At 42.1% G+C, this 26459-nt stretch overlaps 1 protein-coding gene across 6 annotated transcripts in view; it reads right to left on the bottom strand.

Annotated features, from left to right (window-relative positions):
• Window positions 1–26459, bottom strand: part of Rhot1 (ras homolog family member T1) — a 69214-nt gene that overhangs the window by 32848 nt on the left and 9907 nt on the right. For all 6 annotated transcript variants that reach the window (XM_051158096.1, XM_051158097.1, XM_051158099.1 and 3 more), the window contains exons 2-8: window positions 20000–20058; window positions 16291–16372; window positions 14357–14400; window positions 13875–13928; window positions 12910–12962; window positions 6399–6507; window positions 5863–5964 (exon numbers count right to left, since the gene is read on the bottom strand). In XM_051158096.1, coding sequence (XP_051014053.1) covers window positions 5863–5964; window positions 6399–6507; window positions 12910–12962; window positions 13875–13928; window positions 14357–14400; window positions 16291–16372; window positions 20000–20058 — 503 coding nt within the window. The remainder of the gene's footprint in view (window positions 1–5862; window positions 5965–6398; window positions 6508–12909; window positions 12963–13874; window positions 13929–14356; window positions 14401–16290; window positions 16373–19999; window positions 20059–26459) is intronic.

The following is a 26459-nucleotide window of genomic DNA, read 5'->3' as shown; positions in this document are numbered from 1 at the left end:
TACAGGCATGCACCACCAAGCCTGGATGAAAATTAGTAAAACAAAAACAAAACAAAACAAAAAAAACCCAGGTATATTTCTTACAATAATCTTATTTTGTCTTAAATGATCTCTCTGAGAGAGCTACTTGATATAGTGAGAACAACTGAACAACATTAGAAAGAAATGAGAAAAACAGGTTAACTAGAGAGCACTGGCTAAGGCTTCTTTTATATGGCCATAAAATGGACTATAACAATTACTTGCTTTAAAAAAAACAAAAAACAATTACTTGCTTTATTTTTGTTGTCCTTCTGTGAAAGAATGAGGATTTGAGTTCAGTCTCCAGCACATATATAAGCCAGGCACTGTGGCTGGAGCCTATAGTCCAGTGCTGGGGAGGCAGAGACAGGAGGATGCCTGGGGATTGCTGGCCAGCCAGTGCAACTGAATTGGCAAGCTTCAGGTCGATCAGAGACTGTTGTAAAAACTAAGGTAGAGCACAATTGAGGAAACCAGCCAATGCCCACACCTCGCCCCTATACATATATGTACACACTAGCACTATAACTCACTATACTATCCTACAGACAGACAGACACAGAATCATTTATTAATCTAAATATTTCCAGAAATCACAGTACCTAGAATGTTATACAAAGCAGAATTTTCAGCCTTGGCTACAAAGACCTTGCCCCACTCCCAAGGGAAAAACCCCTACTAACACAACACCTAAGAGTACTTTAGCTTCTGAAGCATCTGAGACTTTGATGAAAAAACACATGATTATTTATATTTCATCAAATTACTATTATTACCTTTCTTTTGTTTTATCCACTTTTTTTGTTTGTTTTGTTTTGTGAGGCAGGGTTTCTCTGCATAGCCCCTGCTATCCGGAAACTCGCTCTGTAGATCAACTCACAGAGATTCATTCACCTGCCTTTATTTCCAAAGTTCTTGGATTAAAGGCATGGGCATGGTTCTATTATTACATTTTTTTAAAAAAGATTTATTTATTTATTATGTATACAGCATTCTGCCTGCATGCCAGAAGAGAGCACTAGATCTCGTTATAGATGGTTGTGAGCCACCATGTGGTTGCTGGGAATTGAACTTATGATCTTTGGAAGAGCAGCCAGTGCTCTTAACCTCTGAGCCACCTCTCCAGCCCTATTATTACATTTTTAAAGGCAAATTCTCAAAACTCAGAAATTGAAGGTTAGAAGCTCCTTCCTGTATCATTAAACGAACAAACAAACAAAAACTAACTCTAGCATAAGTCTAGACTTAAAACAATACATAGTCTAAAGGTTGAAATTTTTATGTTACATTATTTATGACTTAAAATATACCTGAGCACTGAGGAGCAGATGGTGTCATGTAGGCTTTACTCAGGGAGTGGGGGAAGGGCAGGGGATCAGCAGATTAGCAGAACTAATAATAGGCCTAAGAACAGAGTAACAGTTAAAAAGAATTCAGAATGAACTAATAGGGAATATAATGTATCACTGGAGTAAAGGACTCAGAGAAAAGTTCCTAAAATTGAATATATTTTTAAAATTGCCTTGACTATGAAATACAGCACCTAGCTGGAGTAGAATGGGATGAATTCTAACTAATTAGCATTGGTCAGATAAGTTTAGGAAACACTAGGTTAAGGGAATGTTTGAAAAAGGAATCACAAATTAAGGAATAATAAACCAGGAAAAGAGGTGACTCAAGACTAATTATATTTACCAGGAGTCTGAACTTCTTCTTTCATGAACAACATAGCAAATATTTTAATCTTTGGAGCCAAATATGCAAAATTAGATATGGGGGTTTTGTTTACACAGCATGAATTCCCTTATTTTTAACTAACATTTAAAATGTTAATATAAGCAGGGCGTGGTGGTGCACGCCTTTAACCCCAGCATGAGGGAGGCAGAGCAGGTGGATCGATGTGAGTTCAAGGCCAGCCTGGTCTACAAAGCGAGTCCAGGATGGTTAAGATAAACATAGAGAAACCCTGTCTCAAAAAATCAAAAACCAAAAAAGATTAAATAAAATGTTAATATAGTAAGAGGAAGTATAATTTTGTCACGTAGCTCACTAAAGAAAATATAATTTGCTGGCGTGGGGGTAGGTTGTGGGGGCACCAGGTGGATCTCTGAGTTCGAGGCCAGCCTGATCAACAGAGCAAGTTCCAGGACAGCTAGGGCTGTACAGAGAAACCCTATTTTGAAAAATAAATAAATAAAATATAAAAGAAACAAAAATAAAAGTAGAATTCTCCTGAAGGGATCAAATTTTTTGTTCTTTTTTCTTTTTGAAACAGGACTCTCTATGTAGTCCTATTTTATCCTAAAACTCACTCTGTAGACCAGGCTTGGTCCCTAGTCCTGGGACTAAAACTGTGTGCCACCACACCTGGCTGCACAATATTTTTGTTTTTGTTTTTTTAAATTATCTTTATTTCTTTATTGGGAGGCAGGGAAGCATGACTGTGCCACAGTACATGCATGGAAGTCAGAGGACAAGGCTCAAACGTTGGTCTCAGGCAGTGAACTCAGGCAGAAGGGCTTAGTGGCAAGGGCTTTTTTTTTTTTTTTTACACACAGGCATCAAACCATCCCTACAAACGAGATTTTAATTGGGAAAAATCCATCCCCTGGAAGGCATCTATAGAGATGAATTAGGTATCTTCCTTGGGGTCTGTATTTTAGGATGTGACTACACTGCAGATTCATCAGTCCCAGTCAGAGGTCTGCAAGAAAACCAACTACAGAGTTAGATGAACTACGAAATATGGAAATTTCCTTGGACTTGCATCAAACCCTGAAAACAACTGCAGCTTGGGTTCGGGGACAGTAAGGGCTTTGCTACTGGAAATCTCTCTGCTGCTTATCTTATACTTGTCCTGGAATGGTGTGCGGCACTTGGCAACTGTCACAGCTACCTAGTGTTGCACTGGGTAACAGGTGGACAGCCAGCCAGCACTACTGCAGCACTGCTCAAACTGCTCATAGCTGCCACAGACAAGACAAGGATGGCTGGTCCACAATTTGGATGTAATATGGTTTTCATATATCACAAAATACAACTCCTTTTCAATAATTAAAAACACATAAAATAGCTCAAAGGTTGAACAAAAATTAAGTATAGGTCAAGTTTGACTAATGGGTCTCAATTTGCCAACTAGTCAACAATATAAACTGCAAAATTTTCTTAATCTATTTTTAGATTTATTTGTGTGTGTGTGTGTGTGTGTGTCTCTACATGCCATGTATGTGTGAGTGCCTGAAAAGGCTGAAGAACGTGGGCACTAAGACTCAGACTCAGGACTTTGGGAAGGCAAGAAAGTGCTCTTAACTGCTAAGCCATCTCTCCAGGGCTCCAAAAATAACACTTCAGACTGGGCATGGTGGCGCATGCCTTTAATCCCAGCACTTGGGAGGTGGAGGCACTGCACACCTGAGGCCAGTGTGGCCTACAAATTGAGTTCTAGGACAGCCAGAGACACATAGGGAAGACAGGAAAATCAGGATTGGAGAGTTGGCTCAGCAGTTAAAGCCTCTTGTTGCTTCTGCAGAGGGCCAGGTCTGATTGCCTGCTCTAACCAGCAGCTCACAATCTTCTGTAACTCCAGTTACAAGCAAGGTGACGTCCTCTTCCAACCTCCTCAGGCTCCACATGCATATGGTATACATACACACATGCAGGCAAAACAGTCACACACATGAAATAATAAAGTAAGTATGTTGACTGGTTTTATGTCAACTTGACATGAGCCAGAGTCATCAAAGAGAAAGGAGCCTCAACTGAGAAATATCTCCATAAGACCCAGCTGCAAGAAATTTTCTTAATTAGTGATCAACGGAGGTGGGCCCAGGCCATTGCAGGCAGTGCCATTCCCAGGCTGGTGGTCCTGGGTTCTGTCAGAGTGCAGGCTGAGCAAGCCACAGGAAGCACACCAGCGAGCAGCATCCTCCAAAGCTCCTGCCTGCCGGCTCCTGCCTTGCTTGACTTTCTGTCCTGCGGTCCTTTGGTGATGAACAGCGATGTGAAAGCATAAACCAAATAAACCTTTTCCTCCCTGACTTGCTTTTGGGTCATGGTGTTTTGATGTAGCAATAGAAACCCTAACAAAGACAATAAGTAAATCTAAAAATTAAAAAGCAAAACAAAACAAAGTAAAAAACTCACGCTGGATGGTAGTGGCCTTTAATCCCAGCCCTCAGGAGGCAGAGGCAGGCAAACTGTGAATTCAAGGCCAGCCTCGTCTACAAAGTGAGACAGTCAGGACTGTTAGAGAAACCATGTCTCAAAAAACAAAAAAACTTGCATGTGAACAAGAAACATTAACAGCCAGCAACCCATCTGTAACAGTCGAAAGGAAGATGTCAGTGGGCATCGGAAGATGAAGAAATGAGCGTTGTTACTTCCATAAGATGAAACTAGAAGAAACTAGAAGCCAATGGTAGGACAAAGAGGGCTGGGCAGCGATTGCTAATGGCTGCAGGGTTTCTCTGGGGGATGATATGAGACAGTGGGGTGAGAGGGTTGGAGAGATGGCTCAGTGGTTAAGAGCACTGACTGCTCTTCTGTAGGAGTTGAATTCCCAGCACCCCCACGGCAGCTCACAACTGTCTGTAACTCCAAGATCTGACACCCTCATACAGACATACATGCAGGCAAAACACCAATGTACATAAATTTTTTAAAAATATTTTTTAAAAAAAGACAGTGGAGTTAGATAAGAGGTGCATAACTTTCTGTGCTATTTAAAAAAATCACTTAATTATATTCCTGAAAGAGGTGTGCTTTGTGTTACATATCTAAAAAAAAAAAAAAAAAAAATCAACTTTAAATCTATACTAAATTTTTAAAAATTCTGAGTATTTCTCAATGGAATTACTGTATTTCTTAGCTAAGAAAGAGAACTGCATCACGTGTACCCAGGACAAAAACTACAAGAGGCCGAGAAAGGAGCTTGGTGGGAGCACACTGGCTCACTATGCACAAGGCCCTGAAATCAATTACTGACACAAACAACAACACTTAATCCCAGCACTCGGGAGGCAGAGGTAGGCAGATCACTATGAGTTCGAGGCCAGCCTGGTCTACAAATGAGAGTCCAGGATAGCCAGGACTGTTACAGAGAGAAACACTGTCTCAAAAAACCTAAAACAAACAAACAAACAAACAAACAAAAACCCCACCAACACAAACAAAACTACTACCCAAGTTTTAGTTGTGATCCCCGGGTTTTCAGGCTGGTGAGCTGGATCACTGGATAAAGACACCAGCTACCAAGCCTGCCTTCAACCTCAGCTTGACCCCCAGGACCCCAACAGCAGAGAGAAGGGACTCTCACAAGCTGTCCTCTGACTCTCACAGGCACACACCAACCTTACAAAATAAATAAACGAAAATGGTTTTTAAAAAGTTAATAGATTTCACAGCTGCAAAGTAAGTGAATCACTGTTGGAGTCTAGGCTGTTTTGTTAGTATGGCAGGGTTGGTGGCAGTGGCACTACCTGAATGCAACAGGAAACTTTATCAAGACACAAGGTCAGTGTGACTGAACTGGAACACTCAATTTAACAATATAATAAGCATGCTGGGCGGTGGTGGCGCACACCTTTAATCCCAGCACTCGGGAGGCAGAGGCAAGCGGATCTCTGTGAGTTCAAGGACAGCCTGGTCTACAAAGTGAGTCCAGGACAGACAAGGCTACACAGAGAAACCCTGTCTCGAAAAACAAAAAACAAAAAACAATATAATAAGCAACACAATTCAATCCCACTAGCTTCATCCTCATAAAATGTTAACCGCTACTAAACCCCACTACCGTCCTGAAATCCCGGCATTGTGAAGGCCACAGAGCACAGCCGGGGCTACCTCTTTCTCCTCTGGGCAGTACAAAGGCCCTGTAGGATGAAGAACAGCTTTCTGTGCATAATAAAACAGCTCTGATATATTCTTCAGATTTTTTGCTGAACACTAAAGAAAAAGGAAAAAAAGAGAAAGTTTTACATTTTAGATTCTGAAATCAATTATGATAGCTAAAAACAATTTTTAAAATGTTAACATAGAATATTCCTCCCTTGGAACCTCTCCCACTCTCAGGAGTATTCCTTATTTTTTTCTGACTTCATTTACAGCCACTCTGCTTGGTGTGGGGGAGGAGGCGGAAGATCAGGGAGGAAAGCCAATATAAGGTAAGAGTTAGATTCCCTGAAGAAACTGAAAAACATGCTTTCCTTTGTAGACAGTACCAAGGTCCCCATAGAGCGCAAGAGGAAAACTCTGTTTTATATGACTTCACAAAGAGCAGAAAATGTATCCCACCCCCCATAATCTCCTCTCCCATTCAAAGTCTCAAATTGTGGAACATTTTCCACCAACACATTTCCAAGCTAGAAGGTGAGACCTACCTCCACACAGGTCTCTATTTCTGTGTACTGGTTCATAATAGGAAGGATGGTCTCCATGCTGCTGTACTCCACCAGATCAGACTTGTTCCCGACTAGGATCAAAGGCAGCCTGAAATAGGGCGTCAATGCAATAAGGAAAACAAAAGATGTGAGATTTGTATTTTACCTTACATCATACTCACTTTAACTAAAAAGTTTTTATCTAATATTCCCAATATAATTTTTCTACTATATTCAAGGCAAGGACCCCAGACAGCAGGTTTATTCAGTCAGTCGACACCCATTTATATATGAGAGTATCTGTTTTAAGGCACTCATTAAGTATGAAGGGCTTTAAGAAAAATGTTCCTTGGGGGCTGGAGAGACGGCTCAGCAGTTAAGAGCACCGGCAGCTCACAACTGTCTGTAACTCCAGTTCAAGGGCATCTGACACCCTCACATAGACACACATGCGGACAAAACACCAATGCACATAAAACAAGCAGGGCAAAGTTGGCTCATGCCTTTCATCTCAGCACTTAAGAGGCAGAGGCATGGGGATCTCTGTGAGTTCGAGATGCCTGGTCTACAGAGCGAGTTCCAAGACAATGAGACTACACAGAGAAACCTTGTCAAAAAACAAAAACAAAAAACAAAAGAGAAGAAAACGTCTTAACTAATAACTCTCACAAATATGGTGAATGGTCCTAAGACCCACTGGACCTTATGGCAAGCACCAGCCTCACAAAATGACATGGTACGGGGGAAGAAATGTTTGTACACAAAAAGGAAAAGGGACATTATGATAGAAAGCAGGTCAACTTAGGCAGAGGAAGCCTATTTTCCACAAAAAGCTACAAAGACTATGCTGAGGATCAAGTGTGCTGAGCCTGACTGCAGATCTCAGAGGATGCGGGCTACTCAGAGATGCAAACATTATGAACTGGGAGGCAGTAAGAAGAGAAAGAGCCAAGTGATCTGTTCTAGGGTAGCTTTAGGGTTTGTGTTTGCTTGTTTTTCAGACAGGGTTTCCTGGCTGTCCAGGAACTCACTCTGTTACCAGGCTGGCCTCAAACTCAGGAGCCACCTGCCTCTGCCTCCTGAGTGCTAGGAATAAAGGCGTGCACCACCACAACCAAGTAAAATGATTTTGTTACGAAGACAATAAAGTATGAGCTTTTATTCACTGAAAAAAAAAGCAGTAAAAGAAACAAAAGAGCTTTTTTAAAAATGTCCTCACTACATTTGTGTGTGTGTGTATATACGGGTGTGTACACACAAGAATGCCATGCTGTGCAAGTGGAGGTCAGAGGACAACTTCTTAGATTCATTTCTCTTTTTCCACCATGTCAGTCCTGGGGATCCAACTTGTGGGATCCAACTTGTGTTGCTACGCTTAGCAACAAGAGCTTTTTACCAACTGGAAAGGCTTTTGGTTTTTTTAATTTTTTAATTTATTTAGTCTCTCACTTTCCCTTCCCCTACACGTGTGTGTGTGTGTGTGTGTGTGTGTGTGTGTGTGTGTGTGTTTAGAGGATGACTTTATTTATTTATTGTTTTTTGTTTTGTTTTTCAAGACAGGGTTTCTCTGTATAATAGCTCTAGTTGTCCTGGAACATGCTCTGTAGACCAGGCTGGCCTCAAACTCGTCTGCCTCTACCTGCTGAGTGCTGGTACTAAAGGCATGTGCTACCACACCCAGCTAGAGGACAACTTTTAAGAGTCAGTTCTTTCTACCATGTGGGTTCTAGGGCTCTTCATGTCAAGTACCTTTAGCAATAGAACCATCTCATTGGCCCAGAAAAGGCTTTTTTAAAACTATGGTAGCATGGAGGAGGGCATGGTGGCACATGCCTTTAATCCCAGCACTCAGGAGGCAGAGGCAGGTGGATCACTGTGAGTTCGAGGCTAGCCTGGTCTACAAAGGGAGTCTAGGACAGCCAAGGCTGTTACACAGAGAACGCGTGTCTCGAGATCTCTAACATATACGGTAGCTCAGGGGCTACAGCGATGGCTCGGTGGTTAATGCTTGTTCTTGCAGAGGTTCATTTCCCAGCGTCTACATGGTGACTCACAACTGCCTCTAACTTCAGTCCCAGGAGATCTGACGCCTCCTCTGACCTGCGGGCATCAGGCACACGGTGATAAACAGACATGTGAACAGAACACGGTTCCTGACAGAGGGTACAGAGAATTTAAAGATCTTGGGGGTTTTTTTGTTTGCTTGTTTGTTTGTTTTTTCAAGACAAGGTCTCTCTGTGTAGCCTTGGCTGTCCTGGACTCACTTTGTAGACCAGGCTGGCCTCAAACTCACAGCAATCCACCTGCCTCTGCCTCCCGAGTGCTGGGATTAAAGGCGTGCACCACCACCACCTGGGCAAAGATCTTGTTTTAGGTAAGTGAAATCCGAGAGGCCTATGGGAAATCTAAATGAGTTATCAAACACATTGGAGTAGTGTAGACTGTTAATTAGGAGCCCTAAATGACAGCTTGGAGCAAACACATCATTTTACTAGACTTCAGACTCCCAACAGAAACACCTGCAGCATTAACTTTAACACCCCTTACATTCAGTGTGATTTTTATTGCTTATAATGTGCCCAGGAATAGACTCCTAAGATTAGAAAAAATTAAGAAACATAGTAATTAGTTTTTTTTTAAGTGTGCATCAAAGTAATTTATACATGTTTAAAAAAAAAAAAAAAAAAGCATGCCTAAGCCCAATTCTAAGTTTATAAATTCTAAAACCCCAGGCTGAAATGGAAGCATCTATTGTTGTATGAAAATCTCGGGGGCTGGAGAGGTAGCTCAGAGGTTAAGAGCACTGTCTGCTCTTCCAAAGGTACTGAGTTCAATTTCCAGCAACCACATGGTGACTCACAACCATCTACACTGAGATCTGGTGCCCTCTCTGGTGTGCAGGTGTACATGCAAACATAATACTATATACATAGTAATAAATAAATAAATCTTTAAAAAAGAGAGAGAGAAAAAATCTCTTTGATGACAGTACCAGGTACCCTGATCTAAGAGTCCTAAGGAAGAATAGGTATGCACCAAAAATAACTTGCAGACATCAGGCTTAGGAGAGAAGGTACTGGAAACTGTAAGGTCTACACAGGCATGGCCGTACACACATAGAACGTCAGCAACTGGGAGGCTGAGACAAGAGGATTCTTAGTTTAAGACCAATCTAGACGACACATTGAAAACCTGTCTCAAAACAAAGTAAAAAAAAGTACAATCTGGGAAAAGTCAGTAATCAGGAAAGTACGTGTGTTCATGTGCTTCAAGGAAGGAAATGTAAAAGTGAAGGACAAATCCTTCCATGCCTGCAGCACAGGCATTGCAGCTAGCTTCAAGTGCCAAAGACATCTCCATGCAGCAGCGCTGCAGAGGCCACCCCAGCAGGGCACTGGTGTATGTTTCATCCTGGCTGCCTGGATGTGGAAGCAGGGACACTGCAAATCTGAGCACAGCCTGGGAAACACAGTCAGAGTCTGTGTCTCCAAAAGTAAATTAAATACATAAAATAAAAGAAGGCCCACACTGGTGATACACACCTTTAATCCCAGCACTCAAGAGGTAGAGGCAGGCAAATCTCTATGAGTTCAAGGCCAGCCTGGTCAATGAAGGGAGCTCCACAGCAGGCAGGGCTATTTATTACACAGAGAAACTCTGTCTCTCAGAGGAAAGGGGGAAAAAGTAGCCACATAGTATATTAGTGGCAACAAAGCCAGAGTTCTAAATCCAGTGGCATAAATTGCTTCTTCATATGCTGGCTAAAGTATAAATGCTCTCTTCTCTGGAAAGGACCTCCTAGAAACAGCCCCAAAAGCAGAAGGTGCCAAGGGCATGTGGACGCTCAGGTCTTCAGGGAGCACTGTGGAAAACAACATTCTCTGATGATGGTGGTATTTGTTGTTTCTTGAGACTGGGCCTTTCTAAATAATCCTGGCTGTCCCAAACCTCACTATGTAGACCAGGCAGGCAGCAAACTCACAGAACCACTTGCTGGGATTGAAGGCCCAGACCAACACACCCTGAAATGACTATGGTCTTTAGCTGCACTTTTACCAAACCACTAGTCACAGGCAGCTACTGAGCTTCTGAAACATGAGAAAGCATCCGGGAGAACATAGACTTTAGTTTTACTTCATTTTAATTAATTTAAATTACCACAGATGACAAGTAGCTATACCAGTACACAGCTGAGTCATTTTCTTCTTTCCACTTTTGTCACAACAAAGTTTAAGAATCAATGAAGAATAGTCATCACAGAACTTCAAGCCCATCTTAGTCAGTTTCCCTTCCACAAATAATTAAGACAGGGACATCGAAGCCGGGCGTGGTGGCGCACGCCTTTAATCCCAGCACTCGGGAGGCAGAGGCAGACAAATCGCTATGAGTTTGAGGCCAGCCTGGTCTACAAAGTGAGTCCAGGACTGCCAAGATAGCATAGAGAAACCTTGTCTTGAAAAACAAAACAAATAAACAAACAAAAAGACAGGGGCATCATCAGATTTCCAGAGTATGAAAAACAGAAATTCTGAAAAGCTGAGCGAAGGGCAGATATATACAATTAATACTTAAAACCTGGTTTTCCTAACATCTAAAAAGATTAAAATGGGGGCTAGAGAGACAGTTCATGGTTAAGAATACCTGCTGCTCTTCCAGGGGACCTGGGTTTGGTTCCCAGCACCCACATCGTGGCTCATCAACAATTAAAACACTAGTTGCAGAGGATCTGGTGCCCTTCTCAAGCCTGAGGTAGCATGTACACAGTGCACCAAACTTCTCATACACAAATAAATAAAAACAAGTCAGTAAATCATTTTGAAAAAAGATTAAAATGTTGAGTCAGGAGTAGTGGTATAAACCTTTAACCCCAGCACTTAGGAGGCAGACAGACCTCTGTGAGTCTAAGGTCAGCCTGGTCTATACAGTAAGAACCTGTCTCAAAGGAAAAAGGAAAAAGATAAGATTGAAGATTGAAGGGCGGTCAAGGAGGCACGGGGGGGGGGGGGGGGGGGGGGGGGGGGGGGGGGGCTGGCACAAAAGAAGAGGAGGAGGAGGAAGAAGAAATATGAATAAATTAATAAAATGTGAAGAAGAAGGAGGAGGAAAGAAAGAAAGAAAGCAGGCGGCGGCACCAAGGCACCAGAGGCACACACCTTTAGTCTCAGCACTTGGGAGCTCTGTGAGTTCCAAGCCAGCCAAGAATATACAGTGAGATCCTGTCTCAAAATAAATAAATAAATAAATAAATAAAAAGAAAAAAAGAAAGGAAAAGAGAAAGAAAGAAAATCATAAACAATAAAAATAAATTTTGTTCAATTAAATATTGGAAAGAAAATATTTTCATTTGACTTAAAACTGAGAACATTTATGCAGAGAACTATCATTCTACTTAGAAAATTAGAGCTGGGCGTGGTGGCGCACGCCTTTAATCCCAGCACTCGGGAGGCAGAGGCAGGCGGATTGCTGTGAGTTCGAGGCCAGCCTGGTCTACAAAGCGAGTCCAGGACAGCCAAGGCTACACAGAGAAACCCTGTCTCAAAAAACCAAAAAAAAAAAAAAAAGAAAGAAAGAAAATTAATGAATGTGTTCTCTTGCTTTTTTCCTCGTCACACTTGTACCTTCCAAAGAATTGCACAGAACCTCTTTGCGTGAATTCCTAACTGAAGATTTACAGGGTATCTTAGAGATGTTATGTATAAGACATTTAATTCTCGATACACTCATATGCATCTAGAATAAATATTACCTTTATCCCTGTTACAGATGAGGAAACTAGAGAGTCCTATGAAGTCAGAGGCTGACAGTTTCTAAGTGGCCAAACCAGATTTCAAAGGTTGCTCAACATTTTCAAGTCCTCTCCTCTGCCTAGTATACACTATGAGCAATCAACAGCTGTTCACCCTGTGAGCAGTCACAGTTCCATACCTCATTAAAAAAGCAACTCAAAAAATAAAGTCTCTAAAAGTTAAGAAAAAAAAAAAAAAAAAAGAAGCAACTCAAGAGAGGGCACACAATACAGGCAAAGACAGACTCCCAAACAGACTCAAACAGCATTTTTGTTTTGGGTTTTGTTTTTGTTTTTTCGAGACAGGATTTTTCTGTGCAGCCCTGGCCATCCTGGAACCACTGGATAGATTTATTTTTTTACTACTTTATGTGAGTGTTTTTCCTGCACATACGTCTGTGTTCCATACTCGTGCCTGATGCCTAAGGTGGTGAGCCATGTGGGCGATGGAAATCCAACCTGAGTCCTTTGTAACAAGGGTCCCTAACCACTTCAGCCCTAAATCCTGCAAGTTACCCTCTGACACATTTGCACACATACATACATAGACACAGACAGTCAGACACACAAATAAATAAATATTTGAAAGAAAAACCAAATGTGGGACATGTTAATAACTGGTGGATCTAGGTAAAGGCTTTACAGCTATGTTTATTACTGTTTCTTACATCTTTTCTCCCCAAGTCTGAAAACTGCAATAAAAGTTTGAAAGCAAAAGAATAATACCTGCTGTCTTTGTCTGTTCTTTCATTTATGAGAGGAATCCATCGGCTTGTTACCTAAAATGAAAACAAGTAGGAGTGAAGCCATGATGCAGATCTTCTTTGAAAAGGTCCACACCTTTAATCATAGCACTCAGGAGGCAAAGGCAGGGCAATTTGTAAGTTCAAGACAACCTGGTCTACATACTGAGCTCCAGACCAGCCAGGGCTACCTAGTGAGATTCTGTCAGTAAAATAAAATAAAATGGAAGGGGGGGGGGGGGAAGCATACTTTTATTTTTAAATTGTTATTATTTTGTGGTTATGAGTGTTCTGTCTGCAATTATGTGTGCACACCATGAGCATGCCTGGTGCCGAGGCCAGAAAAGGGTGTCAGATCCCATAGAACTGAAATGGTGTTATAGATGAAGAGAAGCCTCTAGAACCCTGACCCTCTTAGCCATCTCTGCTCTCTGTTTTGCTGAGTTCTTAAAACTCTAACTAGAGGATCAGCTTTGATCAGATTTGCCCAATAAAGCGAGGCAGGTGGCACACATTTGGAATCCCAGGCTGAGGCAGGAAGATCGTGAGTTCCAGGCCAGGTTAGGCGACAGAGCAAGACCGTACCCTAAACACAAGAAACAAAGCTAGGCAGTGGTGGAGCATGTCTTTAATACCAGCACTTGGGAGGCAGAGGCGGGTAGGACTCTCTGAGTTTGAGGCCAGCCTGGTCTACAGAGCAAGTTCCAGGACAGCCAAGGCTACACAGTGAGACCCTGTATCAAACCAAGAAACACACAAAAACCCCACAGAAACTAAAAGGAAAAAAAGCACAAAAACTTGAGGTAAGAGGATTACAAGTTCAATGCCAGCCTGTGCTACATAACAATTCTAGACCAGCCTAAGCTACATAATAAGAACCTGCTTCAAAAAAGTAAGTAAATAAATAGTAACACATCGAATTTAAATATAGAGAAAATGTAAATATACCTTATCAATAGAATGTTTGTTGTTAACAGCATAAACTATGCAGATGACATTAGCCTAGAAAAAAATTAAAAATTAGTGCATTTTGAAATAAAATATACACAACAGCATTTCATTATCAGCCACCTAAGATTTTTGGGCCAAAGGGAGAAGGCTTTGAAAAAAAAACTATATAAGGAAAGTATGCCTAAAGAACTAGGGCAAAAATACACATTCAAACACCAATGATGACAACGAGGAGTTGAGAAACTCCTGGTAAAGTGCACATGGTGGCACACGCCATACATCACTCAAGGGGAGGCAGGGAGTCAAGATGAGCCTCAAATACACTAGGAATTCAAGGCCAGCCTGAGCTACAAGAAACTGTCTCAATCCCCAACGGTCCCTCAGAAAAAACATTTTCTTGGTAAGAAAACTAAAAAGACAGACTCAGGATTGTCACTGCTCATGCCTCGTGCACACACACAATGACTGTCTATACATACCTGCGATATTTCCTGATGAAGTTGTTCATCACTCTGTTCTGCTTCTACAAATGACAAAAGTCAGTGTTTTATAGTTTAAAAGCTTTCACAACTAACAGTCAAGCTAAAAAAACAAACCTATGTAACATCCACATTACATAGTTAACGTAGATGAGTCTACAATTAAAGCACTTGTTAGTATTTCCGAGGACCCTAGTTTGGTTCCCAGCACCTCACAGCAGCCCTCCATGGGCACTAGGCATGAACATAACACATTTACATACCCACAAGCACACACACACACACACACACACACTCATAAAAAGCAATAAATCTGATACAGTATTGAACCACTTGGCAAAGAAGCAAACTAAGGGTGATCCAGAGAAAGAAAAAACCCAACGAAGACATGGAGGCTGGTTGGCAAGGAAAAAGTATGTCAAGAGGACAATTCAAGCATGGAAGGGCAGAGGCCTTGTGTCTAGATCTAGGCCAGGATCTGATACACAGCTGCAAAAGGGTCAAGCCAAAGAGATCAGCAACTCAAAGAGCGAAGACAGACAACAGAGACACAGAGCCCAAGGCTAGAGAATCTGGACCTGTCATCACAGTGGGCGGGAGTAATAACAAGAAAGGCCCAGAGGCAAAACTACAGCCGGATGATGAAGAAAGAATTCCTTTTCTGGGCTGGTAGGAGGTGGGTAAGGGCTCTTGCTACAGAGCCTGATGACCTGCGGGCGATTCCCAGAACCCACATAGTGGAAGGAGAGAATCAAATCCAACAAGGTACCCTTTGACCTCCACACACACTGGTATCCACACACATACTGACTAAGTAACGTTCGCTGGGTGTGGTGGCGCACGCCTTTAATCCCAGCACTCTGGAGGCACAGGCAGACAGATCACTGTGAGTTCAAAGCCAGCATGGTTGACAAAGTGAGTCCAGGACAGCCAGGGATACACACAGAGAAACCATGTCTCAAAAACCAAAAAAAAAAAAAAAAAAAAAAACCAAAAAAAGAGTAACAACAGTAACATGTACAGCGTTACAGTGATCAGAAACACCATCACACTCACTTTATGTTTCCAGACTGGGCTCTCTAAGGAACCCACAGCTCACAAGCTGGCTCGCCCAGCCAGAGGATGTGCCTAGCTCTGCCTCTGACCAATGCTGCTGTTACAGCTCGAGTGCCCAACCTCTTACTCTGGCACCGGGTATCTGGTTGCAGCTCCTTACATTTGCTCGTCAAGTACTTTGACTACTAAGCAATTTCCTTAGCTCCTAAAATGACCGTTTTAATTCATTTTTTGCAACAAAGGTTGAGAAATTAAAAAATACAAATAGAGTTCAACAAATCATAATATATGTGTCTGTGTGTGTGATCCTGGAGTTCAAAATCAGAGCTAGGCAAGCACTAGTTAAATGAGCTACATCCCCAGGCCCTAACTTTCTGACTCTTTTTTGAATAAGTACACGTGTATGGTATACATACATGCCTGTGTGCACATTACATGTGTGTGATTCACATATGTCTCGGGTGACCAGAGGCACTGGACAACCCTGAGGTTGGAGTTACCGGAGGTTGTGAGCCTAACATGTGTGCTGGAGCTAGACTCAGGTCCTCTGCAAGAGCAGTATGTGATTTTTTTTTTTTAAGATTTTATTTATTATTATGTATACAGTATTCTGCATGCACGCACACCCGCAGGCCAGAAGAGGGCATCAGATCTCATTATAGATGGTTGTGAACCACCATGTAGTTGCTGGAAATTGAACTCAGGACCTTTGGAAGAGCAGGTGGTGCTCTTAACCACTGAGCCATCTCTCCAGCCCTCCAAGTATGTGATCTTAAAAAATGAACTTCTGAACATTTTTTTTAAAGCTCAGTGAGGTTATACTTCAGGACTAACTTAATTTAAGCCCAGAGCCTCACCCAGAAGAGGCCACCCATTACCTGAGTAATCGACAATGTGTGTTGGAACTCTCTCAGGGGTGACATCAGCTGGAATGGTGATTTCTTCTGCCCTAGGAGGAACCTTTATTTGAAAACAAATATAAAAATAAATGCAGCAAAATTATCCATCAAACTTACTAATAGACCAATAGATTTATTTATATATATATCAATCAATCAGGCCCTTCTTTTCAGAGCCATCCTTTTAGGTATTCACTACATTTTTTCATTGGGGCACTTTATCATATAAGCAAAACTACAATAAAAACATTTTTTAAAGATTTATTATTTATACAGTATTCTGCCTGCATATGAGCCAGCAGGCCAGAAGAGGGTACCAGAGCTCATTATAGATGGTTGTGAGCTACCATGTGGTTGCTGGGAATTGAACTCATAACCTGTGGAAGAACAGCCAGTGCTCTTAACCTCTGACCCATCCCTCTAGCCCCAATAAAAACATTTTTAAGAGCCAGCAAGATGGGTCAGTAGGAAAGGATACCCTGGAACCCTCATGCTGGAAGGAGAGAATCTACTCCTACAAGTTGTCCTCTTGCCTCCAAATGTGTACTGTGGTGTGTACGCACATAGAGAGAAAGGTAACAAATAAAAACACAGTAAGAGCAGGGTGGTGGTGGCTCACGCCTTTAAGCCCAGCACTCAGGAGACAGAGGCAGAGGCAGGCGGATCGCTGTGAGTTAGAGGCTAGCCTGGTCTACAAAGTGGGTCCAGGATAGCCAAGGCTACACAGAGAAACCCTGTCTCAAAAAACCAAGAAGAAAAAAAAAAGAAATTTGGCAATAAAATAAAAAAACAAAGAGAAAAATAAGTTTCTAGCTAGGGTGTAGCTCAATGGCAGAGCGATCTCCTAGCAATGTCCAGCCCAAGTTAAAAGAAAAAAAACAAAAACAAAAACCCAAAACTCTACCTTTGTAATCAGAGGCCATATTAAGACTGTATCAAGTTTTTCACAAACTTAAAACAATTCTTTATTTGGTCTTCAAATATTAAATTTTTTTTTAAACTATGGTTTTCTTTTTTCTTTCTTTCTTTCTTTTTTTTTCCCCCCCTGGTTTTTCGAGACAGGGTTTCTCTGTGTATCCACCGCCCGGAATTTAAGAATTTACAAGTAAGGAGCTTCCAGGTGTGCCTCAGCGACGGGGACCATGTCTAGCACATGTAGGCCCTGGCTTATTCCTCAGCCTTGTAACCCCACAGAAACACAAGACAAAAGGACAACTGTCAAAGAGATACTAATTTTGTCTTGGCTAGATAAAAACTGGCTGGCTCCATAAACCTTCTGTTTAGTAATTCCACATTTCAAAAAGATTGCATATTTTCAACAAAACTGGGATGTGTAGTTATTCATTCTTTATTTTAATTAATTAATTAATTTTTATGTGTACAGATTTTGCTTGCATGCGTATCCGTGAACCACAGGCATACCTGGTGCCCTTGGAGACCAGAAAAGGTTACGGGATTCCCTGGAACTGGGGTAACAGACAGTTGTGAGCCACCATCTGGGTGCTGGGAATCAAACCCAGGTTCTGGGGAAGAGTAGCCAGTGCTCTTAACTGTTGGGCCATTTCTCCAACCCCAACTGCATGGCTTTTTTGTTTTGTTTTGTTTTTTTCTTGTTGTTGTTTTTGGAGACAGGGTTTCTCTGTGTAGCCTTGGCTTTCCTGGACTTTGTAGATCAGGCTGGCCTCTGCCTCCCTGAGTGCTGGGATTACAGGTATTTACCACCAAGCCCGGTATGACTTTTAAATATGAGGGGGGGGGGGAATCCTATCCACACCCAAGAGGAATACTATAAAACTACTCTAACTTTAGCTAAACATGTAAGACTTATTTATTCCTCAAGATAGGGTTTCACTAGCTGGACTGGAACTCACTGTAATTCTTTACATTAGCTTATCGTGTGCATGGGCATCACAGCACACAAGCAGTTCAGGATGGCATCCGTTTTATACGTCCACCCTGTGGGTCCTGAAAATGAAAATCAGGTTGCCAGTCTCGGCAGCAGGCGCCTTTCCAGCTCCTCAGTTAAACTTTTGCAGAGAACTTTAGGTATTATACCCTAAGTAATTCTAAATTAATGTTAATGATTCCACAATATATTCCACTTTTTAAACTAAGGAATTACTATTTGGTTCTTTGTTATTGTTCTAGACAGGGTTTCTCTGTGTAGCCTTGGCTGTCCTGAACTCACTTTGTAGACCAGGCTGGCCTCAAACTCACAAAGATCCATCTGTCTTTGCCTCTTGAGTGCTGGGATTAAAAGCATGCGCCACCACACCTGGCTTATTTGATTCTTCCATAATGCAAAGGGAAAACAAGAATTCCAGCCACAGAATCATGAATGCTGAAAGTGCTACCAGTGGGAGACAGAGCTCAGCAATGAAGCTCTCGCTTGGTATGCACAGGCCCTGGACTCAATCTCATCCACCACAAAAATCCAGTCAAACAAAGACAGTGCCAAGAGACACATCAAAGTCTTAGCTCAACAATAAAACTGTAAAATTATTTCTTTCTTAACAAGAGTAAGAAAGGGTAAATACAAACTGACATTAATCTTATTTTACTTGTGTGCAGGAGCAGGTGTACTTCCAGAAGGTAAAGTTACAGGTAGCTATGAGGCACCCAGCACAGGTCCTGGGAATTGAACATGGGCTCTCTGGAAGAATAGCAAGTGCTCTTAGGTTCAAAGCTGTATCTCCAGCCTCAAACTCTGACATTAATAATACTTTGGAAGAAACAAAACAAAAAACCAAAACAAAGCAAAATCAAGCCAGACCTGTAAATGCAGCATTTGAGAGGCAGAGGTGGAAGGATTAGAAAAAAATTCAGACCAGCCATGACTACATAGTAAGTTCGAGACAATAATAGTAATACCAAAACTAAATCCACCTGGTTTCTGGTGGCACTTCATTATTGTAAATTTAATGTCATACCCAACAATTCTTTGGATATGTAGACAAAACAGAATGCACTCACTTCTAATTTATGAAATGAAACAGGTAGGTAATCTTAGTTGCATCAGAATTATAGTATTTCTGACAAAAACACCTCAGAGCTGGGCAGTGACAGGCAAAAGGCAAGAGGCATCCAGACCGTAATCTGGGTTCTATTGTAAAAATGCGACAACTAGGCCAGGTTGTGGTGGTGCACGCCTTTCCCAGCACCTGGGAGGCAGAGGCAGGCAGATCTCTGTGAGTTTTGAGGCCAGCCTGGTCTACAAAGGGAGCCTAGGACAACTAGGGCTACACTAAGAAACCTTGTCCCAGAAAGAAAAAAAAGAGAGTGACAACGAAGACCCAGAGTGGCAAATGTCAAGGCCATTGGCTGGTGAGATGGCTCAGTGACTTGCCAAGCAGTCACAAGGAAGGAGCAGAGAACTGACCCACATGAGCTGTCCTCTGAGCTCCACGCTGTGCTGTGGCATACATGGATGAGTGCAAGCACACATACACACAACGTGAAAAACAAAACAAAACAAAAAAATTTAACCACAAAGTGAAAGGCACAAAATCTCTTTCATAAGCCAATGTCCTCTGTAAACTAGTGAGCTTTTTTTTTTTTTTTTTAAACTAATGAGCTTTTTAAAGTCCTAACTGGAAGAAACACATGAAGGTGGCATTGATGTCATTTTAACTTATTTTTTATAAATCTAAAAACAAAACAAAACTAAATATGACAAAGAAATGTTTACCTCTTCTGGAAATTCTTCACTGACCAGAGACATAATCAGTGATGTCTTCCCAACTCTAGCTGTTAAAAGAAAAAATTTCACTTTAATAAACCACTTTGGTTCTACAGGAACTCAAATCCAGTAACCACACAGGCAGTTTATTAGTTGTCGAGGGAAAGGCAATCATAGGTCCATTTCCAAAAGCCTCCTGCAGTGCAGGTGTTCTAGCACTTTCTAGTGCTTTGCCTGTAATTCCAGCTACGTGGGGAGGCTGAGGGAACAGAACACAGTAAGAAAAACCTTCATGCATTACCTATTGAGAGTTGTGTATGAATCTGTCCCATGGTATAAACTGTCTAATGTTCCTAAAGATGAACGTTTTGATCATTTCTAAATTTTCACTTTTACGAATAATGTTGTAATTCACATTCTACAGCACCAGTCTCTGGAAGCAGAATTCAGGTTAGCACACAGTTAACTACGCTCACAAGACAGACTTCAACGTACATCGTCACCAAACTAAAGACGTGAAAAGGGCCTAACTTCCGGGCATGGTGGCTCACTCCTTTAATCCCAGTACTTGGGAGGCAGAGGCTGGTGGAGCTCTGTGAGTGAGGCCAGCCTGGTCTACAAAGTGAGTCTAGGACAGCCAGGGTGACACAGAGAAACCCTGTCTGAAACAAACAAAGAATAAAAATAAATTTTTCTGTTCCAATTATCTTTTAAATAAAGTCAAGTTAAAATCTCAATCTTGATTGTGAAACCTGACTTCTCTATTGCAGTCCCTTTTCTGACCACGTAATTACTACTGTCAGACGTAAGCGCTTACCAACCAAGTCTACCGGAGCCGCTAGAGGGAATCAGACCACTGTCTGTTAGTCTCTGCCACGTGGCAAAGCACACATTCTAAACACAAGTCCAAATATGAAACATGGTAATTTCTAAGAGTTAAGAACACTCCAGGTCCCTTCCTAAAGGACCAAAAGCACAAGTCAAATCCAGGAAAATGGTGAGTGACTGGTCACAGCATGGAGAGCATGTGCAAGTAGAGAGACAAGTTACATGGCTTAACAGGTAGCTTCCAGCTTTATTTCTAGACTATTTAAAAATACTTTTACTTTTGTTATTTTATGTGTACGTGTGTATGTGGGAGTATATGTACATGTGTATAGGTACCCAGAGAGTCCAGAGGACAGTTAGGATTCCTGAGGTTACAGGTGGTTGTGAGCTACCCTCGTGGGTGCTGGGAAACAAGCCTGGCTCTCCTAACTACTGAGCCATTTCTCTAGCCCCTCCTCCCTCTACAGACAGACTTTCTGATTGTCCTGTGTCAGAAGAGGCATGGGGCACTTCTCATGTGGCTCACAGCAAATTATCTGTTTTGATCAGAGCCTCCATTACAAAACGTCTGGCACCTAGCTAACAATACTAGCTTATCTAGCTCACCAATTTTCAGACAGGAAATGTGCAGCTCAGAAAGAGATTTCTTTAAGATCTCACTAGAGCTATAGACTTTAAAGAATGGCTTCTCCCCTGACGGTCAAGCCAGTGTTCTCTTTCCCACACTTTGAAGGCTGCTAAGGGACACACAAGCAAGTAATGCAGTTTAGTTAAAATACTCGCTGGTGTGGGGCATGGTAGCACACACCTTTGATCCTAGCACTTGGGGGGCAGAGGCAGAGGCTGGTGGATTGCTGTGAGTTCGAGGCCAGCCTGATCTACAAAGTGAGTCCAGGACAGCCAAGGCTACACAGAGAGACCCTGTGTCCAAAAAAAAAAACAGAAACAAAAAAATTCTCGCTGGTTCATTGCCGACTAGTTAGAGTGCACACACTCAATTTCCACTTTTTCTTTTCTTTCTCTGTTTGCTTTTTCAGTGTTTGGTGGCACTGAAGCCTGCACCACTGCAGGGAGCTTGGTGCTTGCCAGCATGTGCCCTGCCAGAACTGTGTCTCACCCAGACCTGGGACCTGCCTTGCTTTTGCCTGCACCGCTGCTACTAATACAGTGGCTTACCACTGTAAAACAGGCTTCTGGAGTGCCCGAGCTTCCGCTGCCATCTGATACTGGCAATCTCTTTTTATTTTTTTGGTTTTTCAAGACATGGTTTCTCTGTGTAGCCTTGGCTGTCCTGGACTCGCTTTGTAGACCAGGCTGGTCTCAAACTCACAGAGATCCGCCTGCCTCTGCCTCCCGAGTGCTGGGATTAAAGGCGTGCACCACCACGCCCGGCGCAATCTCATTTTAAAAGAGCTAACTGTAGCACCCAATGGAAAACTCGTTTCCACCTCTCTTAGTGAGACTGGGAACCTCACCTAGCACACGGGCCTCACCCTGAGTGCTCTGCTCCTCTCCAGAAGCGTACAGCAGCTGAACCTGCCTGCCGGAAAACATGCACCTACATTTCCTGCCTGGCAGCCCAGCCAGCTTCTTCAGAAACAGAGGAGCCCAGCCCCAAGACAGCCCAGGCCACTGCCAGACATGAGGGACAACTGAGAAAAGGTCAGAACAACGGAAAACATATTTTCTAAAAATGATTTATGTCTTAATTTTTCTCAATGTGTGTGTGTGTGTGTGTGTGTGTTGTGCGCGCCAAAGCACAGGTATGGAGATCAAAGGATAGATAACTTGTGAGAGTTGATTCTCTTCCCTCCACCGTGTGGTCCTCAGGGCTGGTGGCAGGCACCTTTACTCACTAAGGCTTCTCGAAGGCTTCCGTGTACGTCTCCCGAGCCACACATTTGAGACAAGGCCTCACTGTATAGTCTAGGAACTCAAAGTGGTTTCAAATTCCCAGCATTCTGTCTCAGTCTTTCAAGAAGTAAAATTACAGGTATAAAGTACTGTGCTGAGTCCATGTCTATGCTTAATCCAAGTTCCCCACATAACATATAGCATTTTACTGTTTTTGTGTGTGCGTTATCCTTTATCTGTCTCACTCTGTTTGTTTCTCCGTGTGGCCCTGACTGTCCTGGAACTCTGCAGACCAGGCTGAGATCCGCCTGCCTCTGCTTCCCAAGTGCTGGAATTAAAGCCCTGCACACCAGCACCCAGCTCTATCTGTCCCACTCTTACTTTAGCAGTGTTTGTATCTATTACACAACATGAGCTTACCAACTAATGAATAGCTAGAAACACATACAGCAGCATTTGAGAATAATTGTATCTTGGTGTATATTTCCTAAAAGTAAGTTCATTCTCCTATGTAGACAAAGTATCATGTCAGAGATATTAAATTAACTATAAATACAGTAATATTATCCGATCTATTGACTTTACTTACTACTAACCTATATAGAAAATGGGGGGGGGGGGATTGGCTGCTGTCTCTTTTAAACTGGAAGCATTGTTTGAGTCAGTTTCATTTAACCTGTGCTGGCCTTGAATTCAAAATGTAGCTAAGGATGACCTTGAAAATCTACTTTCTTTCTTTCTTTTGAAGACAGGGTCTTACTATGTAGGTCTGGCTATCCTGGAAATCACTATGTAGATCAAGTTGGTCTTGAATTCCGAAATTCTCCTGCCTCTGCCTCCTGAGTCCTAGGATTAAAGGTGTGTGTTACCAGGCCTGGCCTTCCACACTTTCTGAAATAAAAATTATGCTAGTGAAAACTGCCAGTAAGTACTGTTTTAAGTTATTTTGGTGGTAAAATTTGACAAGTTCTAGATTTACAGATATCAACTGAAATCAATCTAAATATTGACAAATGAGATATACTATTTTATGTTTTCAATAAATATATGCCTTTTTATGTGTATGGAGTTTGTGTATGCTGAGATCAAACACTGGGCATCTCAAATACTAGGCAGGTACCCTGCTCCTGAGCTAGATCCCTAAGCCCAACAGGTATTTCTGGCAGTGAACTTTGATTGGAGGCCAGCTTGGTGTACAAAGAGAGTCCAGGGCAGACCAAGGCTACACAGGGAAACCTTGTCTCGAAAAACAAACAAAGAAGGAAAGAAAGAAAGAACGGAAGGAAGGTATCTTAAGAGTGCTGCATCTGAGCCAAGCATGGTGACACACACCTTTAATCCCAGCACTCAGGAGGCAGAGGCAGACGGATAGCTGTGGGTTCGAGGCCAGCCTGGTCTACAAAGCAAGTCTAAGACAGCCAAGATAACATAGAGAAACCCTGTCTCAAAAAACCAAAAAACAAACAAACAAACAAACAAAAGAGTACTGCATCTAAGATCCAAACAGCCCTCCAACATATCAACAGTGGGCTCCTGAGGGATTTCCTAGACTGTGAAAACACAGAGTATTTCTTATCAGCTGTTAAGCATTTCAGCAGAGACTACTTGCTGTCCACTATAGGATCCCTTAGCACAGAACAAATCAAATGGCAAACCGTCTTCCTGGTCATACCCTGCTGTTCCCTGGACCTCACTGTGTCTCCTGCAATAGTTTCAGAATAGAGAAAGGCATTATGAGGAAATTCAGATTTCTTCACTTTTCAGTTCATTAGTCCAAAGGGCAGTTCTGGCTGCCTGAACTCCTATCAGCTCTGTGCCAGACACATGCCACAGGGGAGGCCTCTAACACAACAAAGGAGACACTGTGGAGTAACGTGACAACTAAGCAACCTTACTGATGCTCACAGACAGAAGACACGGACACACAGACAGCGGGCCCAAGGAGTGTGGGCAATTCAGTTAAAGTCAGCTACGTCAGTTACTGCTTCTTAGAGTGTGGTTTTACTTGCTCATATCCTACCTACACATCTAGAAAACAATCTGAGACAATTTAACTGACTAAATTATAAAAATTCCATCTAGAGCCAGACATGATGACATGTACTTTTAATCCCAGCACTTAGGAGGCAGAGGCAGGAGGATTTCTTTGAATCCAAAGCCTGCCTGGTCTACAGAGTGAGTTCCAAGCCAACCACAGCTACATTGTAAGTGAGACCCTGTCTCAAAATAAAATCTTTTTTTCAACTGCTCCAGAAACATTCCCATGAGGAAAAGAAATCCTCAGCTCTTCTTTAAATAGTATACTAGTTAAAAGTCATATTTACTACAAAGTTTATAATATAAATACTATATAAAATATATTTATAAAATCTAAGAAAATTAAAAATAAATGTTATGATCAATATATAAACTGCAATGTAAGTTTATTTTATAAAATTTTATATATTTAACATAAATATTAATATGAAGGATATAAATTATCTTTTGTTAGCCAACTATCTAATGTTTTCAGTTAAATGGTTTATAAAATGCAAGGCCATAATTATTCTTAAGGACAGAGGCCTCTGATCCAGTTCATTACAATATACCACCTGCCTGAGATTCAATGCTTCTAAACAAGTCATCCTTTGAAAAATATAACTCATACCATATAACAAATTATCTAGGCTTTTTTGGGTTTGAAACTTCTGGGTTTTTTTGTTTGTTTGTTTGTTTGTTTGTTTTGTTTTGGTTTTTGGTTTTTTCGAGACAGGGCCTCTCTGTGTAGCCTTGGCTGTCCTGGACTCACTTTGTAGACCAGGCTGGCCTCAAACTCACAGCGATCCACCAGCCTCTGCCTCCCAAGTGCTGGGATTAAAGGTGTGAGCCACCACGCCCGGCTGAAACTTCTGTTTTTTTTTAATCACATCTTTTGAATGTCTAGTTCCAAATTCCTAATATTTACGAAGGGAAAATAGCATTCCACCATTCAAATTATCCTTCCAGCAATATTGGCTAGTTGGCTAACTTGCTAACACACACCCTTTGTCTCAAAGAGAAAAAGAGCCTACCCTTAACCTTACGAATTTTTATTGAGAATCTTGCCTTTACTCCCAGCATTTGGGAGGCAGAGGCAGGTGAAGCTGAGTTCAAGGGCAGCCTGGTCTACAGACTGAGTTTCAGGGTAACCGGGTATACACAGAGAAACTCTCAAAAAAAACCAAAAGGAGGAGGAGAAAGAAGAAGAAGGAGAAGGAAGAAGAGGAGGAAGAGGAAGAGGAGGAGAAAGAAAAAAGAAGACGTCTTCTTTCTAAACAACTGTATTTAGAATAAAGTGAGTAGGGCAGAGGGTGACTATGGAGTTATACTCTTAGCATTTGGAAGAATAATTCCATCAAGGATCTTCCCTATAATGGGAGGCTAAAGCAGAAGACCTGCCTTGTGTTTGAGGCTAGCCTGGCCTACATAGTGAGTACCAAACAAGCTTGGGCTACAAAGTGATTTGTTCTCTCAAAAGGATGGAGGAAAAAAAAGAGGGAGGGTGCTGGGCGTAGTGGCGCACACCTTTAATCTCAGCACTCCGGAGGCAGAGGCAGGAGAATCACTGAGTTCTTCAAGGCCAGCCTGGTCTACAAAGTGAGTCCAGGACAGCCAACGGTATAGAGAGAAATCCTGTTGGGGGCGGGGGAGAAAGAAAAAAAGAAAAAAATTGGGACTGGGCATGTGGTGCACACCTTTAATTCCAGCACTTGGGAGGCAGAGGCAGGAGGATCGCTGTGAGTTCGAGGCCAGCCTGGTTTACAAAGCA

The sequence above is a fragment of the Acomys russatus genome, chromosome 16 (assembly GCF_903995435.1).
Source record: "Acomys russatus chromosome 16, mAcoRus1.1, whole genome shotgun sequence".
In the NCBI taxonomy this organism is placed as follows: Eukaryota; Metazoa; Chordata; class Mammalia; order Rodentia; family Muridae; genus Acomys; species Acomys russatus.
Note: the sequence above shows the minus strand (reverse complement) of the source record. Positions and strands in the feature narration are given on the sequence as shown.